Genomic DNA, 21052 nt, shown 5'->3' with positions numbered 1-21052 from the left:
GTCCTGACATCCTTACTTAGCTGTTGGCAGTGTACAAGTCTTGCAAAGCAAACATATGTTAAAGTCCAAGGGTTTTTTTCCTTGTGAACATTAAATAAAATGCACAATACGGTGACAGCTGCACTGTTTGCTGGTAACCAAAACTGAAATGATACCCTTAAGATATGAACTGACAGTTGTGTTTGGCCCAAACAGCATGCTCATGGATTATGTCCATCTGAATTCTTAATTAGTTGATTACATAACTATGCATAATAATAGAATTATTATGCAATTGTTTGCCTTTGCAATCATTGTCAAATAGAGTGGGTGGGTTTAAGGAAAGGAAACCAGTAAAAATCCAGCAAAGATGGATTCCTAATTATGCTAGCTGTCATTACCATTATGAAAACAATAAACAATTCCCTGTAAATGATTTCTATTTAGTTACATATTTTGCCTAGAATTCTAAGAGTATTTAGACAGATTCCATACAACAATTTATGTGATACATAGAGCAATACAGACCCCTGAATTGGTCTCTGCTCATCATAGTCTCTGGATGATTCAAGGCAATGTTCATCAACTAGTATGTGGTTACCAATGGGGATTCTAAGATAATGTAAAATTTATTGCAATAATCAAATTTAAAGCAGGCCTAACACTTAATACTGGTGTTTTACACAGGTCAGATTCCTTCCATGTTTGCTAATTGAATTAAAATATACATGGCAGTATGCTTCAGAGTTAGAATATTTTTCCTTTAGGGTAAAATAAGCCACTAACATTTCACATAATAAACTGATAAGAAAAATTTGCTCTCTTAAATAAATTGCACTGTCTTTTGCCATGTTTCCATTGGAAGGAAGACACATATTTTGAATTATTGAATGGGCCAAATACATTTTAATCACTGGCTTTCAAGAAAAAAAGTCACAAGAATGAGCTTAAATAACTGTTCTTGAACAGCTTTGTTGCTGTGCATGCTCCTCCAGACCCATATTCTTTTCACAGACATCCCATCCACTGGAACAGAAAGCAGCCTTCTCTGGTCTGGGCTCAGGGTTATATGCAAGACTCTCCATTTTTGACAAAAAAAAATATGTACAAGAGAAAAGAAACACCAGAATTCTACAATGATTATGCCAATCATTTTCACCACCCACACTATGGCTTGTTCCACTTTTCTGCAGCAGAGAAACATGCTGCATAGGATGTGAGAAGTTGTCATCCTCTATTAACTGTTTTCATATTAAGGAGCTGAAGGAAATATATTCTTAATAGGGAGTAGGCTTTAACTGTCTGCATCACTTTGAGGAGGCATTTCTGTCAAATGAACATGCTGAACCTGAACTATTGTTCTCCATGCATCCACAACATCAGTCCCATCTGTGTTTGGTAATGTCTCTCACTGCTGAGCTTTCTCATCTGGCTGCACAGACCTTGCAGACAGTTTGCAGCAGCTGATCCAACAATAACAAGATTCTGTCTCCAGCTGCTCAGTTATTACTGTTAAGGAGATGTTTCAACAGGGACTCCACTAAGCCATTTAGTGGAATTGTGTTTTGAGTTTGTCTGCAATTGCAGTAAATCTTGGGAGCTACACACAGAAAGCAGAAAGCTCCCCAGTCTAGCAGCACGAAGAATGTACAAAACTTATTACTGTGGTTGTACAAAACTCTCACCCACAAACAGCCACTGAATTTGAACTGAGGGTAGAAAGAGTCTGGAACTAAATTGAGACTCTCAAGAGCTGCATTTACCTCATTGCTCTGACATAGACTTCCTGTATCTTTTACAGCTGTGCCAATACCAGGAAAAAAAAAACATGAGGTTTTTAGGTAAATAGCAACAAGAAAAGTTTGAAGACCTCTTCCTTGAAGTTACTGGACTTTGTCTTTTCTGGCTGGGTGAGTTACTGACAATCACACTGGTAAGCTAATTCCCCAAGATGAAAAAAAATCTTCTGAGTAATAGTTTCTAAAGCAGATCAGATAAACCACATCCTAAAAGGAAGCATGAAAGTAAGAAGTCATGTGTGACCAGTTTAAATGAATGTGAGTGACCTGTATCTTCCCATCACTAGAACCCGAGTTCTCCATATACACAAGAGAATGGCATTGCTCTAGTTCAAGATGCTACAAGGAGAAACATGTAAGGAGCTGTAAAGTCCACAGGACTCCTGCCAATGGGAAGTCTGCCCTTAATTTGTGAAGCTGATACAATGGCTCTGTGGAGACACTGTGACTATATGCAAATACCTGCTGTCATGTAGCTGAGCTACGTATGCTCCTCCTAAACTTTGTGATTTGAATTTCAACACTACTAAGTTTTTTTGAGCAGAGATCAGTTTTCTAGCTTTGTTCCTTCTCAAGTTATTGAAATGTACAGAATCTTTTCCAATATTTAGGACCAAGAGTTTACAACTCAGTGAATTCTTTATGCTGTGTCTGTTCAGTGTCTGTAATGACTTTGAAGGATGATCTTGAGTTGTAAGCTTTGGAGGCACCCAAAACTATCCACAACACCAACTGAAATTTGATAAACAATTAATCAAAAGTCAAAAAGCAGTTGAGGGCAATAGGGAGAAATCAGACAAGCTGAAATTATTTATTTACATGGGGTTTGAGTACAGTTTTCTGGGTTTATTTCATTGTTTCAAGATCATATTCAGGCCAGGTAGTTTTCAAAGCAATTATATATTTTGCTTGCCTGTATGTTTTTATTAATCTACAATATGTTTTCTAAGGAGTGGACATTGCAGCCAAAATTATTCTTTTTTTTCTAGCAAATTACTCTAATATTTCTATCAGAAGTATCTCAGAAACAAACTCACTGCTATAAAAAGATTACTGTCTTTCAGTTGTCTTTCAATAATGAGTATGCTAAATGACAGTTAACCTTAATTACTAAAGTGGTCAACTGGTACTGATGGGTCTTCATCCTTATCTGGGGTCTTCAACATTCACAAGAGGCTTAAACAATGAAATTCAGTTACAATTTGTCAGATCATTTCTGCGGTTGTAAAACTTACATGGTTAAAAGTATCTGAGGTTGACTTAGAACAATCTAAGTTAAAATCACCCATTGCAGAATTAATTGTGACCATATTTTGATAGATCCACAAATTTTTCCAATATTCAGTTGCTTATAATAAGTTAGTAGGAGTCTTCACAAGCAGGAATATGTCTGTGTAGCAATGATATAGTCTTTTTTGTTCATGAACAGCACCAGAGACAAGGAAGCTTAGTAGCAAGAAACAACCTCTGCACACAGTGTAGCCCTACAGTACTATGGAACAATACAGAGACGTAAGGAAACTCCACTTTCTCTGGCAGTCATCAGGGTACAGGAGAAACACTCTGCACTGCCTTTCTTCACAGCAAAATCTTTCATTAAAACACAGACATGTCTAAATAACACGTGGAGATTTGGTTTAGACATCATTTGATTCATTTGGTTCAGTATCCTCATATCACGAAATGCAAAAATAGTCACCTTTGGTTTATGTTGTCTAGAAGGTCATCAGCCAGAATACATTGGAAGCAACCTGACATTAGCACATTCAATCCTGGCCTAATCAGCCTTAGGAAGAAGTGGAAATACAAACCCTGCACCTGTCACGGCCTTAGGAATTGTAGGAAAGAATCCCATCATTAAAAACAAGGAATTTCCCAGAAGTAATTTATACCATAGTCTTAATAAGTCAGCTTTTACACTCCCACAGATCAGGATTGTGCATATGAACACAAATGGGTAGGTGACTGCTCTTTATTTTACATAAAGTATGCACTTGTAAACCAGACTGATTTGGCAGATAAATAACTGAAATATTTGCCTTAAGTTCTAATTAATTGACAAGCATGGGATACTCCCATATTTTCATCTGATATCCAGGAAGACCTTGTCCCCTCATCAGGTCACTAGGTAACCAGAGTAATGAAGAAATCTAATGCAATTTAAAATTCTGCTTTAGTTTTCAGAAGGGCTGAACATACAGAATACAGTGATTTAAAATTTAATCTACAATGTTTAAACAAGCTACTGAGAAACAGTCCCAGCAAAGTATTTCTTTATTTAGAAGGATCATATAATTATTTTCAACTCTTTTAAAGTACAGTTGCTTTATTGTCCTATCTAAACATGGTAACAGCCTATTGGTAAAACACCAAAGCCCTCAAAACACATCCTCAGCTAAGTTGTAATAGCTCCAGGAAACCAAATTATGCTGCTTTACTACAGCTGAGAACCTGTTCCTCTGTCTCCTAATATTCACACTCCAGAGACAGATGTTTTCTCTCTGACTCTTACACCTCTCTTCACCCCAATGCTCTGGGAATATTTCTTCCCCTTCAACTCTCTCCACATTTAGAGTTCTGGCCAAAACTATTATTGCCAGCAAGGAAAGATGATGAAAAGTGTCTGGCTTCAAGACTATCTCCTCTTTAATCACTTCTACATGGAGACAGAAGTGGTGAACGAGAAACAGCAAACTGCTTCTAAGTCAGTCATACACTGTAGTGCTGAATGTAGCATAACTGTACATCCAGAGAAAATCCTGCTGCTCCTCTTACTGCAGAACCACGCTCAAAGTCTGTGGGAGTTGGCCAAATAAGCACAACTATACAAAAAGAGCATAGCCTAAATATGCAGACATTTCATCATTTCACCTGTGAATCTGTAATTGCATACTTTGAATGGTTTTCTCACAATTCATGTTGCAGACACACAAAATCCCATCTTTCATTCCATCTCCTGTAGCAAGGACTTTTGACTTCCAAGAACACCAGGTCATAGCCTAAAAAATAAAGAGAAAGCAGATGCCAGAATAGATTAAGAGGTTAGCTGGAAAAACAGAGGAGTTTTATCCTGAAGTCTAGTTGTTAAAATTAACTACAAGCACCCGGAATGTACACTCAGGGCAGTGTAGGATCCCAAAACTTCAAATGCTGCTTCTCTTGCCCTTGTTTCATAGCCTACACTGTCCCACATATAAAACCCTAGCTTCTCTGCTTGCCCCTCAGAGGCCACAGACTCACAGCTCAGTACCAGAAGAACTGAGCAGGATAGTCTTCCTGCCTAAGCCAAGCCATCACACTAGTCTAAGCAAAGTGGCCTACAGGGCTTACAAGAGACCTGGCTTCTCCCAGCGAACTTCCAGGGTATGCCTAAGGCCCAGAATCTACCTGAAAAAAAGGCTTCTCAGACTTAATTCCACCTGTTTCAATAAATTTCCCTGACCCTTTAACCCCAGCACTACAGTCTGGCTTCAAATATTTTTGGGAGGACAATTTGTGAATCTGGACTCTCTTATTACTCTTATTATTATATAAAGAGTAATATATAAATTACTCTTTTATTATATAATATGTCTCTTACTACTCTTACCTGATCTATCTCCTGCACAGACAGGGATTACATAAAGACAAAGAATCGTAAATTGTTTCATTTAAAATTTCCTTCTTCAAATTATTTGTCACCAACAATGGTATGAAAATATGGGCAGAAGGACAAAAGGAACCTCAAATATGAAATTAATTGCAGCAGATGTAGTTTTCCAAAACTCCAAAAATTGAAATATCTTGTTTGCAAACTTGTAAGTATTACCGCACCAAACTTTTCTGTAAAGGTACGTAGATAGAAGAGAATGTGATAAACATTACTTCTGTTTGGCAATATGTTTACAAAGGCCTACCAATCCAGTATCAAAGCCCTTGCAAACTTACCTATGAAGAGAACTGGCGTTAAAATTAATTGCATCACAGACAGAAGAAGCTAATCGTCATCAGGTGATAATTTTAAAAATTTCCTGAGCAATATGCCTTTTTCATATACTTTAACTGCTAAGAAAGGAATTCAATAAGGATATTCAATATACCACCCCTAGACCCAGATGCCAGCAACAAGTTGGCTAATGACAATTTCAGGCTGCAAATGCTTTGCCCGTTTTGACAGAAAATCCCAACATGGTGCTGAGCAACCTGAACATCACAGTGAAGGATAGATCCTAACAGTAAACCACTGCAGAGGAGAAAAGGCAACATGGGTTTAATGCCAATGCAGCATTAAAAGCAACTTCATCACACCAATGATTCTTCAGAAGCAAACCACATCAGAGTGAAACGCGTCAGCAGAACAACAGCATTTCAGTAGGAGGAAACACAAATGCACACCCTGATTGAAGAGGTGACTGACAACACAAAGGAGCCAAGCAGCTCCATTCTGGGCAGAACCCCTGCTGTCTCAAGTTGCTTTTCCATGAGCATAGTGTATGCCACTAACCTACACTCTGTTCAACTGCTGAACCATTTAATGAAAACTATTTCTTGTTCTTCATGAAACATCTTTTTCACAAGGTGATTTTTGCCAAAGCCAGGTATGACTCCACACCCAGAAGAGAGGCAGTGTAAAATTGCTAAAGGGATTCCTAGCAAGTTATCATGTGTTTTGGTTCTGTCCCTTCCTTTGCTTAATTTCTCCCTCCCATTCCAAAGATTTAGGAAGATCTGCACAGCTTGACACTGTTGCACTATCTGCTTGTTAGGAAATGGTTTCACTGTTCTACAACCAGTGTCATCAGCCACCAAAGGAAGGAAGGAATACCCTGCCTGGAGGCACAGCTACTGTTTAAGTTGCTCCTTGACATGGCTTTTACACATTAATAGGGGAGTTGAATTGATAATATTGAAAATACTTTGCAATGTATCTTACCGATTTTTATGGATATTACTTACATTTATCCTACAAAAAATCAGAAGAGCTTCCTGCTCTTCATCCATATAACTGGTGTGATGACACTGAAAAAAAAATCAGCAAGTTCAATACAATCCTTCCGGGTATCTGAGAAACAGGTATCTGACATCACTGCAATAGACTTACTTAAGGGTTTCAATTAATTTATTAAGGGTTAGTAACTGGAGACTTTCCCACATTGGCTCTTAAAGATTTTTCACATACATGTTGAGTTACGTGGAAGCACTAAAAATGCATACACAAACCTGACTTATTGTAAGAAGAGTGCTTGTAAAATGGTCTTTATGGTACTGAAATTTATTTACATATTCATAATGATGTGCTGTTGGATTATTTTTGACCACAACAATTACAATATAATCCCAAAGTCAACTGATTCTTTGGAAACTTCCACTGTGAAGTGTAGTGTAAGAATGAAGCTCTAATTTTAGCATAAATTAACATTAATTCCATGTCTTTTTTTTCCTCCTTGTACAATTATTTTAATTCTGCCCTAATATTGGAATTATTTGGTTAATTTCAAACCTAGAAAAAGAAATAAATGTTACCTCAATCTAATGCATCAGCCATAAGTGTAGTTCACACGTTCATACTGAATTTTATCATCAATTTCTGCTCCAAAGTTCCTGTTGTTTTCACTGCTTTGGCCAAGAGGAAATGTGAACCAAAATTATTTCTTACTGTTGTGAAGTTATGCCACTTGGCACTGGAAGGATGTTATACCTGCATCCTTGTAACCTAACCCACACAGTATAATTGCAACTGCATTTTATTAACTGTTTGTTCAGCTGGTATGCCTATACCTCCTTGTACCTCTACCTTGTAGACCTCATACAACCACAACCAGAGCATCTTGTGAAATCAAAACCGAATCTACCACTGCTGTTCTTATCAAGAGACTCTGGTTTAATTTTAACAATTAAGTCAGTCTACCCTTGTTATTATCTTTCCATTTAAGTAAAAGAGAACACGATTTTAAAATAACAGAAGTATTCATCACACACAAATCTCTCCTCACCCCCTTCATGCGTGAGTCAAAAGATCTGAAACAGAAAGTGGTATGAAAAAAACCCACAGAAGTACATTTGATCTTTGTTGTCTGAGCCCACATACTGAAATGATACCTAAATACAAAATATTCACTTGCTACTATAAAATACACCCTTGACAATGCAAAGTTCAACCACTCCATCCCTTCTTGGATTCTAGATGGCAATGAGCTGGCTTTTCCTAGCAGATACACGGCTAGAGGGGTGTGCAGCTCTTCAGAGCTGTGCTTTGTAGTGCATTTGAAATCAAAGGAGGGGGCCACCTAAGTTACATACTGTCTCCCCAGCACAGGGCAGACCATGATTTTTGAAGTTCAGACCCACTGGAGACAAAACAATTTCAAGCTCAGGCTTTGCACAAAACCAGAGTCACAGTCTCCAAATCATAATGAAATTCTGCAAATGTTGACAGCTTTTTGGAAGAAGAATAAGAAATAGAGACTGCAGAAAGAGGTTAAATCCTCTTTGGCTGGTTTCCTGTCATACAATAAATCTACAAATGATTTCTGAGATGGATGAGAGATGCAGGAATAGGTAAATCCCATTTGAACTAAGCCAAAAAAATCAGCTAAAATGAATGGGACATTTGCCTGAGTAAAAGCAGCAAGGCTCTTTCTGGGAATAGCCTTTATTACTCACCTGCTCAGAATACAATGATTCCAGCTCCAATTACAGACAGGTGGGCAAACATATTTCTCAGCCTGTTTCTGGTTTCAGTGTTCCACAACAGTCAATCCAAAGCAAACAAGAAATAAAAATTTGACAGCAAGAAGAAGGAAAATTTTTTTCCCTTCATTTGTTTACAATTTGGCCACTCCTCAGTTCTGAATTGACATAAGGAAAACTTCAAGTTCATTTATTTCATAATGTAAGACAATGAGTATTTCCAAATTTCTACACCTATACCAGTGATCCAGAAGTCAGACTGAACTGAAGAAGTACATATTTATTTATATGTCAATCTTTTTGAGTTCATACATGGAAGCACTGTACTTCAGTACCTTCAGATTGCTGACTCATGACTGCAGCAGGTAGGGCCAGCTATTATCTAGCACCTCAGCTAAAGTCACACAAAATCCTCTTGTTAGCAGTAGTGTCACATAAGAGCAGGTTCAGATATATGTATAAAACCAGACTGAAGTTAAGTTCTCAAATGTGAAACTATAAGGATAGTTTTGAATTGAACTCTAAAGACTGCTAGAGTGATCCTAGCAAAAGACATACAAGAAAAACATAACCCCTGCTGAATAAAATACTTTAATGAGAGCTCCTCTTACTGATGGAAAAAATAATCTGGTTGTCACTGGAAAGCTGAATCATTAATTCAGTCATCAGCTTTTTTTTGTTTTAGAAGCTCCATTACATATAGCTAATTCTGGATGTCCAGTTATGTGGAATATGATACTGGGAAGTACTACATATGTTTTTAGCAGAGTTCTTCTGAAGTTTAGTCAATATTTTCCATTTGTTTCCCTAAAAAACCAAAAACAAAAACAAAAACAAAACAAAAACAAAACAAATAAAAAAAGAAAACAGTATCAAATAGTTTGGTAGCCACTTTGTACCTAAAAATTGAAAGAGACTGATAAAAGGTAAGTTAACTAGTACTTGCACTTCTTTATCACTGGTGCAAATTGCAAGGCATGCTCCTTTTCTATCCAAGCCAGACATGAAATGTGTTTGGAACTCAAATTTGAATCAAGGGCTTTCAAGGGCTTGAAGAGTTCATCCATTCCAGATGTGTGCAGCAGGTCCTACAGTGATGCAATGAGATTCTCAAGGCTCCAGCCCAGCATGTTTAGCTCTAGAAGAAAGCTACTAAAAAATACTGCAAAAAAAAAAACTGTATATAATAAGCTGGGGTAAGGGGCAGTATGGTTTGGGGGAGAGGCACTATGGAAAAACATGCCAAGAATTCTTCTATTTAATTCTTCCTTTACTGGCAAGCACTCCACTTTCATGAGGGAGAATATATCTGAGAAGCCAAAGTCTTTGTAAGTCTAATCTGCTCAAATATGTATATTTGCACAGCAGCGCCTGAGTTACAGTTTCCCCACTAGATTTTTTTAATCTGTCACCCTGGATTTTACATTGTCAGATCACTCACCCTAATTTCTTCCACCAGAAATGAGGCTCCTTCTCCAACAGATACAAATCCAAAGACACCTTTGTTCCAAGGTGATTCTTGTCAATAAGAAAGACACAGGACAGTCTATATGGTACAGTTAGTCCACCATCTTTGAGTTAATTATGACATTTACCCTGCAGAGGGTAGAGAAAATTTAAAAAAAAATATTGAGGAAACTCTGCTCCTCATCTTCAGGGCTTGCTCAGTAAATGTACGTTGGGAGTACTCTTCCTTTGTCCCTGATACTGAGCACCTTGTACTTGCAAAGCAAATAACTGCAATAATTAGCTTCAGAACACACTGTTATGTTATGTAGGTCAGAAGAAGATGGTGTACAACATCGAATACCAAACCAGGACATTTTCATTTTGCATGACTCCTGAAGCACAGAATGTGCTACCATAATCCAAGGTCTGGCATAATTTTTTGATAACTAAAATCTCTCTGGAGAACAGCTGAATCCATCAGCCTGTTTAATTATAGACCTGACTGTTGCAGCAGAAATCGTTTCCATAGACCAGTGTTGTTAATGTCATCATTCTTGGGACATAACTTGTGCATTATCAGTGTATATCATACCAATAAACCTTTTTCCTGTTCATGGACATGAACACTCACAAAGGCATGCTGAAAAACTCTTCCCAGGGACAATTATAAACACATAACACAGAAACACTTTGTTAGATCTTTTGAAAATCTCAAAAAATTTTGAAAAGCTCAAAATCTTCAAACCTGAGATTTATGTGTGTAACTTGTGTTTCATTTTTTTGCCTATTACACCAACAAAGACATGAGTGAGAATTTAGAAGGCGTCACCTAAACCACAAACGATGTCACTGCTGTCTTCCAAAACAAGATATTTCAAAGTCCACTCAATGAAACTGCTGCTGTGGTTACTGGCTACTAGACAGCCAAGGCTGATTGCTGAAACATTTAACTTAATTTTAAGTGGAGGTAGATTTATTTGATCTGTAAGTTGCATTGAGATCTACAGCTGAAGGAAGTTGTATGAGAGTTATATCCTGCAGTGATTCCATTTTATGTAAAGGGGACACATCACCATCTTTCTTGAAATACACAGAAGAATTCACAGTCTTTGCAAAAAAACAGCACACTGGAGGAACTAACTTACAATAATCACTGCACCAGGCAGCAATATGAAGTTTCACTTCTTGCTGCAAAGGTGTGGACTGCTGATAACACTTCTAAGCTCATTTTGGGTCCCCTCTTGACATCCTGTATTTGAAGACTCATCACACACAAATCAGTAATTTTTCTAAGGCCTAAGCCTTTCTATTTGTCTCTACACAGTTCAGAGGAGGCTTGAAAGGCGGAATTTATCCTGGGTAGGCTCAAAACACTAGGCACACTAAACTAGGTAAGAGCCACATTTCACCAGCTTTTTCAAACCTTCATGCATTCAGTCAGCTAAAACTGAGAATAGGCTCCACTATGCTTTGTTTAAATTGTACCACTGTTTAATACAAAGCATGGTGGGTTTTATTCTTCTTTTTTGCCTTTGTTTTTATCAGAAGTTGCTAGTAGCAGAATTTGTCATGTGTGTTCTCCCGCTCCAAAACTCCCTCATACAATAATTAATTCTTTTACTCTCTGGTGTTTATTCCCCCCCCCCCCCCCCCCCAGATAGCTACCCCACTGGCACCTAACCATAGGAAAAGGGTTTTAAAACACACAGTCTTTGATCACACCTCATGAAGCTCACGACAGCACATTAACGAGAAACAAAAGCCGATGCAAGTGTGAGAAGGAAGAATCATCTTTGTCTATATTAGGCTGCAAAGACTCCTAGCACTGTTTTAAAAAAGCCAGCATTTTGAATCATTTAATGCTAGATTTTTATATATAAGAAATTATATTGCTATAGTGTGCAGAGCAGAATGCTGAAGACCCACATTTCTGCAATTTTCTCTGTGTTTTCATTTACTGCTTCAAATTATTTCCCAGAGAGTAGTAACTACGAGACTTAAAAGTTTCAAGGGCAGAAGATGATAGTTATCTCTACAACTAACCTCTCCTGTTCAAAAAATAATTCAACACTGATAAAGTATTTGTACTCTGTAAGTATACACATTCACATGCCTTATAAAATTTCAATGGCAGTTGTAGAAAACTTACACCATATCTCTTCCATACTCTGTCTCTAACCTCCTCTGCTATTCCAAAATTCAATTGGACAGACAGCAAATGGTTCCCCTCTCAGCTGTGGCATTCCTTCTCCCTGAAGATGAGCAAGTAGATTACAGCTATTTTCCTATGTGTCTAAAATTTTGAGAGGTTAAGCCATTAAGAAGGTTTTCAGGAACAACCTCAGATCTGTACAGTGGGATTTGTAACACTGCATTCTAATTCTAAAAAGATCTAATATTACTAACTGAGACTTTGTAGTACAGGAAAATTGTATTTCTAATATCTAGATTTTTCACTACTTTTGAAAATTTTACAATGGTTTTCTGAATCCCAACATGTAAAATAATTCAAGAAACTTAAGGCACTTAATTGCAATATTGAATTAATGGAAACTCTTCTGAAACTTTGTATGTAATTTTCTCTCTAACTGTTGGTAGCTGGTACTATGCAAAAAGATGAAATAGCAACAGATGAAATAATCTCTAACTCATTTCAGGATTCTTTTCTCTTACGAGTAATTAATCTACCCCAAATCATACTGATTATCCTTTCAGGTCTATTCATCTATTTCATGGGCCCATGAATATACACAACAGGCTTTTTTCTGATTGGAAATTAAATTTCATTGTGCTGGTTTGTTATTTTGCCTGGATACTGGTGAATATCACTGACTTTTGATAAGATTTTGGCTGTTACAAGCTTGTGTCAATTCTCAAAATGAGACTTAGGAAGTGATAAGTAGTCAGTACTGTCCCATCAAACTGCTCAATTTGCAAGTAGGTGGGTGGCATCAAAACTGGTATTCTTAAAGCCTATATTTATTTGTCATCAAGGGAAAAAAAACTGTGTGATTTATCCCTATACTGTTGCCGTTAACTGCTCTGAAATGAGGCTAATCTACACTGAGGAAAGCAATGAAAGAAAACACAAATCTATCACATAAACCCCAACTTCTTCTACAGGTGCTGAAATCCAGGTTCAAAAACAGAAATAGCCAGAGCACCAAAAGAAATCATCTGTCCAAGACAGAAGACACCAAAATATTAGTCTGATATTTAATGAACTGACTCACACTCAAATAAGTACAGGAATGCCTGTATAATTTCACAGGTTATCTCTTCAGATTCTCCATTTTCAAATCACTTGATCATTCACACTCCCTGATGCCTGATTCATTCACAGGATATTTTATGCAGCAAATTAATCAACTCCCCCACAGATGAACCCAGCAGCAGTGATAGGAAAAGTTTGACTTTTCCCTACAGGCAAGAGTAACAAAACTCCACTATCTGTGCATGCCCTGCATTGTCATGTACCCAACAGTGTACACAGTATATATATATACCCCGCCCATTCCACAGCACAACCCTATACTTTTGTAGCATTCTGAAACTGAAAAGCTGAAGGGAGATTAATTTTTTAGGGCCACCAGTGCATCAGATGGGGGCCAAAGGAGAGACAGGTAAAATACTAGGAATTAACCACACTGAAAGTGGTGGAATACTATCTGTTCAGAGAACTCTAGAAATAGCTCTGGACAGGCAGCTCTCAGCCCCTTAGTATTATTCTGCAACACTGATTGGAAGAGGTAGATGCACTTGCTTTTCCTGCGTAGATGCAGACTGAACCATCTTATTGTTCATGTGCCTGAAAATTTTTGCTATATTGGAACATACCTTTCCAGGCACAACTAGTATTTTCCTAGGCCTTCACATCACCACTTTCTGCAATGCTATATACAGCCTCTGGGACCACTGGAAGATAAGCTGATGTGAAAATATGACTGAATTAAGAAGTCAGTTGTAAAACATTTCATTATCATGGATAACTCCAATTCCATCATAGGACTCTTAGTCCTTTCAGAGTTATTACATAAAAGCCTTAAAACAGCCTGCCTCTGGGATGGGAAATTAATAACAAATACAGAATATCAAATCACATCCAAGTCATATTGCTCTAACTGGAGAGACTTGAGACATTTTTCCTGCCAAAAAACACGGATTCACTGCTAATGGTCACACACACTTCAACAAAGCTGTTTGAACAAGGCCACCTTAGCAGTGGAAGAAGGTCCAAACCTGTAGATCTGGAGTTACCACCTGGGTCATGTGTCAAACTTTAATGACATCTTGCTCTCTTCTGAACTGGCATGTGGACTAATGTTACCAGCTTGCAAAGAGATTTCCTGGATGCTGTCAATAAGTATCTCTGAGAGAAGAGCAGTTCTGTGGTGCATACACTGCAGAGCCATTGATTACAGCATAACACACCCTGGATGTCAGAGCTCTTCCTCAAACCAGGATCACAGACATTGGACTCCATTATCCCATTCCCTAGACCAGTGCTACAACATAAAGTGGAAAATAGTTATAGGATATCTCTGAGAAATGCGATCTTAAAAATTACATTAACATTTCTTTGGGTGTGAAAGAAAGACATGATGCAGCAAAAAATAAGGAAAGGGAGATCTGAATTATTAGTTCCTTAACCAAGATTCAAAGGCTCAGATCAGCTCACAGAGGACAGGAATATCTTCATCAGTTCCTAGTACTATGCATTTCTGCACAATGGTTACTGGAAAGAATGCTCTGATGCTGATTTTCTGTTTGTTTTGTAATTATTTATATATAGCAATGTGGAAATGCTGTGGATGTTTTTATCAGCCACTCAAGATCAGTGAATTCTTTCTCTCCAATGTCTGTGAAATCTGCCCTTCCATTCACAGTCCATGTTCCTCTTCTTCAAAATCCTGTTGTGATCAAGGCAAGAAATGTCTTAGAAAAACATAACTGGAAAATAGAAAAGTTTCTCCTTTATCTATTCCAGCTGTTCTTCAGCAGGCCTTCAGCTTTGAGAGACATTTTCTGTGATTTCTACAGACAACTTGGCAGAAAGCTAATCACATTGCATGGGTATGTGTGCCTCTAAAATTAGTGCAGACATTTCTGTGGAAAATTTATTTGTGTATACAAAGAAGTAATGTTTTGGCCCACAGAGAGACCACACACATTCATTGGTATGTGAGAAGATTCTATTCTGAACAGATTCCATTACTTTACACCAACAGGCTGCACAAAGTAAATGGTCATTTATTACAACATCTAAGAAGATAAGTAGGTTTTTATATGGGTTTAGCCAGGACTGACTTTCATATGGTTTTAGGAAGAACTTAGGTTTTGGTCACACCACAATGTGTTTCAAAGATGTCCATATCAAAATTTAGGAAATGGTTGTAGTTGTGGATCTAGAACTCTTAATATATTTGCTGTAATTCAGCTTCTACTTGTGAGTTACAGTATAAATCTAGGTTTGCATAAAATCCACATGAATCTCATGAAGTTCTGTAAGGCCAAGTTCTAGGTGCTGCACATGGCTCAGAGCAGCCTCCAGTGTCAACACAGGCTGGGGGATGAACAGATTGAGAGCAGCCCTGCCCAGAAGGATTTGGGGGCACCAATGGATGAAAAGCTGGACATGAGCTTGAAATGGGCACTTATAGCCCAGAAAACCAACTGTATCCTGGGCTGTCCAAAAACTGTGCAGCCAGCAAATTAAGGGAGATTATTTCTGCCTCTCTGTTCCACTCCAGTGAGATCCCACCTGGAATGCTGTGTCCAGCTCTGGGCCCTGCAACACAAGAAAGACCTGTTGGAGTGGGTCCAGAGCAGACCCACAAAAATGATCAGATGCAGCACTCTTGTCTGAGGAGAGGCTGAGAGAGACGTGGTTGTTCAGCCTGAAGGAAAAAAGGCTCTGTGGAGTCCTTATTGTAGCCTTTCAGTACTTACAGGGAGCTGATAAGAAAAAGAAACAGACCTTTCAGCAGGGCTTGTTGTGATGGGACAAGAGATAATGGTTTTAAATTAAAGGAGGGGATGTTGATACTAGGTATAAGGAAGAGATTTTTTACAATGAGGGTGGTAAAGCAGTGCAATATGTTGCCTGTAAAGGTGGTGGATACCCCATCACTGAAAACATTCAAGGCCTGGTTAAACAGAGCTCTGAGCAATTTGATCTAGTTGAAAATGTCCCTGGTCATTGCAGGGGGGTTAGACTAAATTACATTTAAATGTCCCATCCAACCCAAATCATTCTATGACTCCATTTGAACAGAAAAAAAAGTACTCATCTTCTAAAAGATGTTCCATTTTAAGAATAAAATGTTTTCTGAATATTACTTCATAGAAAGTGCTTATCATCTCACCAGAAAAGTGTAGTTACATTCAATTTCTCTGTTGGCTAGGCCTAAGACTATTAAAACAATTGAGTTGTTTATTTCAAGAGCTCTAAAATTTACTGGTTCTCTGATGAGGTTGAGTTGATGGAGGGAGTGGGAAGAAAGAAAGCACTGTTTCTTCTTGAAAGGAAGATTTCTAAGACTAGTTCATTTATTAAGAAAGTTAGGTGAATGTCACAAGAATTAGGTTTCCCAGAATGGTATAAAAGCATTGTCTCTTTCCAACATCCAGAGATATTCAAGAACACTATTACAAAGCATCAGACATCAAGCCTAATTCATCAATGCTGACATTGCCTCCTTTTGTTAGTAGTTCATCTTATTACTCTCACAGAAACTTCCCAATAATATAAATTAAGGATTATAAAATGCTATTAAAAAATACATTAGGTATGTATTTCAGAAGCAAGTATACTCCGTAGTTATGGTCCAAGGGGTAACTATGTGAAAACAGCTCTTAACATCTTTATATCAACTTTGGAACTGGTGCAATCCAGGGAAGGAGAGAACAGTAGAAACTGTAATCGCTGACTAAGAAGTTCCAACTTAATATATGAACAGTCACAAGGAGATAGCAGTAAAGTAGAGAAGAGGTTTTGAGTGTCATATTATGCTAACAGATTTTCTGACGTAAGTACCAATGCTTCACAGAAGAAATCAACTTTCTAGTGAAGAGAAACTTCTTCACTAATGAAGATGGGTAGCTGAAGCTTAGATTTATGGTCCAAAAAGGCATGGATAATGCCTAAAAAAGAAAAAAAATAGTGTGCCAGTGTTCACTATGAAGAATAAACTGATAAAATGTACAAAAATAGAAAATAACACTTAAACAGGAAGTGTTCTGAGGTCTTCGTTCCATATGTTAAGAAGATTCCTTTTGTACTTTCAGCTTTGATCAAAGTCTAACCACCTATTTCCACAACAATATTCTCAGGAAGGAACTTTTTCGTAACTCTTTGGCAATTCCTTCAATAGCACCTCATTCTGTCTGCTGGACAAAATCATCAGCTACGTCCTGAAGAACTGAAGCAATTATCTTCTTCACCACAGTGCTTATTAAAGCAAATGGAAAACTGAGTCATTAATTTTCTTCATGCATATTTCTTAAAATATATACTTTACCTTAGAGGTAACAAAACTATCTTGGTGGCTTAATTTGGTTAGTTTCAATTTTACTTTACAGGAGAGTAGCCTAGAGAAAGAAGAGAAAATCTGAATAAAATAAATGACAAAAAAAATCCTACTGACTTTTCTCCAGCAGACATTTCCTAAATGGACCTTCTCATGTTACTGTTATCCATGTCAAAAAGGTAGTATTCTCATAACTGATTCCAGGCCAAAGACAAGGTAAAAAATACACCCAAAAAGCAAACATACTATCTGTGCATTTGCATATGGCATAACTTACATATTACTTCTCTGTTTTAGCTCTTCTCTTATTCCTTCCTTCCAAAGCTGTTGCAGCATGACTGCTTGGTAGAGTAGTTTTCATGATGGAGCATTTCTTAGGCATCTGAGGTGGTACTGGAAAAAAAATGTTTTAATGGAAAAAAGATATTTTTAAAAACATGCATAGGAATAGCTGTCAATTACTTTTTAGAATAGCACTGATTGTGTAAGAGCAGTACTCAGAAAGGAGATCCGAACACTAAGTGGGACAGTGCAAATACTGACATTTGGAGCAGTAAGCCTGCTTTCCTTTTGCTGATGAAGAGACATCTCTACAGCACTTTTCATCTTATCCTAAAAGAGATGTCTAAACATGAACAGATTGATCGTTCCCTTTGTAAAGAAAGACTGTCAACTACTGCAGCTCATGTCCAGCCTTAGGTTTATTGACTACTTACAGAGAATCTTGCTTGTTAGAAAATCTCATCTGATTTCCCAGAACCACACGGGTTTTTATTACTGCTTGTAGAGGCAGCATGCAGAACTTTCTGTTCTAAAAAGTGAAGATGGGAAGACTTCAGACTGGTTTAGAGCCAGCATTTCCTAGACCGGAGCATGCATTACTGAAAAGATCTAGTATTCTCCTTAGTAGAAAACAGAATTGCATTTTCTGACCATCATCATAGGAACATATCCAGAACACTCAGGAGAAGATTTAGTCGTTTTCTAAATATTTGAATTATTAAACAAGAAGTCAACTGTGTAAAGTTCCCTACATCTTCCAGGAAGTCCTTAGTGGACATGCAGCACGCAAACCCTTCCCCACTTTCCCCTAGCACTGCTGGAAGCAGGAGTCTGCATTCTCAAAGTGCTTGTCTCATTCGACGTTTCATCAGCTCCCTCTGTTGCTGATGGAGAGAAACAGCCTCCCCTATAATCATCTCTCCTCCAAACCGACTCAGGGTACTGGAAGTTTTGTCTGCACTCTGAAGGACCCTCCAGCAGATCTCTTCTAGACTGAGCAGCGTGTGGGTGTCCCCTGGGCGGTGTCCCTCTGTCAATACATGAAGCCTTAGGCATTTGAGAAGAAACCACCACACCAGGCAAGCTCCTTCTCCTGTGAGCATGACTACACCAAATCCAGGCCTGCAGACTGATCCCAGTTCTGCAGTTATAGCTGGATCTGCAGAAGCTGTTCATACAGTAAAGAATAAGCAGAAGGAAGCAAATGAAAGAGGCTTATATGAACTCTCCTGCCCTTCTGCCAGTTGTTGATAACTTTTCCAGATGTAAAGGAGCTCGTACAGACTCTGTGCCCTCTTGCAGCTCAGTGAAACTTAAGCCCATTCATGTGTGTCCCACATCACAGAGCAAAAAAATGCTAGTCTGCCACCAGCACTGCTTATCCAGGTATGAAACCTGTTTCTTCCTCTTTCCTTTCACCCCACTCATTGTCATCTGTCTGTATGGCCTGCTGTCCTAAGCTGTCTGTACACTGGGAAGGAGAACTGCAGGCCCAGCTTTCCTTTCATGATAGCAGCATGCTCCTGTGAGAAAATCACAGAATCAGTTCAGTTGGAAAAGACCTCTGAGATCATAGAGTCCAGCCTATACTCTAACACCCCTATTTCAATAGGCTATGGCACCAAGTGCCACGCTCAGTCTTCCTTTAAACACCTCCAGGGATGGTGCCTCCACCAGCTCCCTGGACAGCCTATTCCAATGTCTAATCACCCTTTCTGTGAAGAAATTCCTTCTAATGACCAGTCTAAACGTACTGGCTTGAGGCTATTTCCTCTTGTCCTGCCGCTGGTTACCTGGAAGAACAGACCGGCCCCACCTGGGCACAGCCTCCTTCCAGGCAGCTGTAGAGAGTGATAAGGTCACCCCTGATCCTCCTTTTCTCCAGGACAAACACCCCTAGCTCCCTCAGCTGCTCCTCACAGAACCTGTGCTGCACACCCATCAGCAGCTCTGTTACCCTCCTCTGGACTTGCTCCAGTACTTCGGTGTAAATAAAATGAGAGGATGCTGTTCTGGAGGTTGCTCTGTCTGGGCAGTCTCCACCGCCGGAGCCCCGGCAGCGGGAGACGGGAAACACCGACACTCACCTCGCACAAGTTCCCTGCCGCAGGCTGTGTCAGGAATCCCTGCCGGAGGCCAGGATTCTCTCCACAGGGCCGTGTTTCTGTCCGTGTTGGCGCGGAGCCCCTCCGGCCGTGTGCCGGCAGCGCTCCCGCGGCACGGAGCGCTCCACCGGAGCGCCTGTCCGCTCCGAGCCTGCCTCCTGCACGGCGACAGGACTACAGACACCCAAGGCAGCCAAGGCTGAGTGCCAGCCCGTCCCTTCGCCCTGGGGTTAGCCCTGCCGTGCCCTTTCCCCGGAGCAGCAGCCGCGGATGCTGGGCTGAGCACGGCTCCGGCAGACGGTCAAATGAGCCAAGAAAGAAAGAGCGAGCTGGCGGGGGAAATAGTGCAAAACAAACCTTTCTGTTCAGGTAAGTACAGCTGAATCAACGGTGGCGCAGAAAACCTGTTGCAGAGGGGAAAAAACAAAACAAAACAAACACACAAATATTTTAAAAAAAGAAAAATAATAATAATAAGAAGAAATACAGCTTTGTGTCACTCATGCACTAAAGCTACGTCACTGGCTTTTGAGGACCCAAAGCACCCTCAGACACACAGCAGCGTAGGTTTAGGAGTCTGGTGACACCTGAGAGAGGGACACTGGGCAAACCCACCTGTCTTCTGCCTGGAACCAGGAAGTTCAGGCAGTTTCTCTGCCCCCCCACCTTGAAAAGGACTTAGATCTCGTCTGATTTCTGAACCTTACCACCACCACTGCAGCTTACTCATCGTTATTTTTTATGTTATCTTGTACTTCATAATATGTTAAGGGATACTAAGTAAAGATTAAATTGGCTTTTAAATTTGCTTTTGTTCAAATTCAATCATAGAGTAATTTGTGTCAGAAAACCATAAAACCTGAAAAACTGTCACAGTTTAAAACATAAGAGCCCAAACAACATCAAACAATCTATTTTGTTTTCAAGATAGATTTTGATCAAGGTTTTAGTTGAGAGTAACAAAAGGAGACACAGCTAATATAATGGGCTTCTGGGTAGTTATTAGGTACACCAATATTACAATATATTAAGTTTTGTTTGTTTGTTTTATTTAGTTCTGAAATAATGTTAGATGCAAATTGCAAACACCTGAGATGTAGCTTAGACATTGGGATGTTGCATGGATTTTCTGTAACCAAACACATTTGTTCTTGCCTTTAAGGTCAAGCATTATCCACCTGTGCTTGCTGAGTACAGCTTTGTTTATTTCAGCACAGAGGTCTGTGTGTATTCTTTCCCA

At 39.0% G+C, this 21052-nt stretch overlaps 1 protein-coding gene across 1 annotated transcript; it reads right to left on the bottom strand.

The window, feature by feature from the left end:
* Positions 1-889: 889 nt before the first annotated feature.
* Positions 890-18810, bottom strand: CDC20B (cell division cycle 20B). The gene is given in 19 exon segments (XM_062513964.1): positions 890-1071; positions 3817-3928; positions 4650-4667; positions 4670-4777; positions 5368-5379; positions 5587-5644; positions 5706-5717; positions 5824-6000; positions 8421-8445; positions 8448-8509; positions 9391-9436; positions 9439-9484; positions 9486-9544; positions 9547-9585; positions 11042-11107; positions 11110-11145; positions 13734-13840; positions 17710-17818; positions 18570-18810. Coding segments are annotated over 19 exon segments (1515 nt in total).
* Between the last annotated feature and the right edge of the window lie 2242 nt (positions 18811-21052).

The sequence above is a fragment of the Cinclus cinclus genome, chromosome Z (genome assembly GCF_963662255.1).
Source record: "Cinclus cinclus chromosome Z, bCinCin1.1, whole genome shotgun sequence".
NCBI classification, from domain to species: domain Eukaryota; kingdom Metazoa; phylum Chordata; class Aves; order Passeriformes; family Cinclidae; genus Cinclus; species Cinclus cinclus.
The sequence above is the reverse complement of the archived record's forward strand: the minus strand, read 5'-3'. Positions and strand labels throughout refer to the sequence as shown.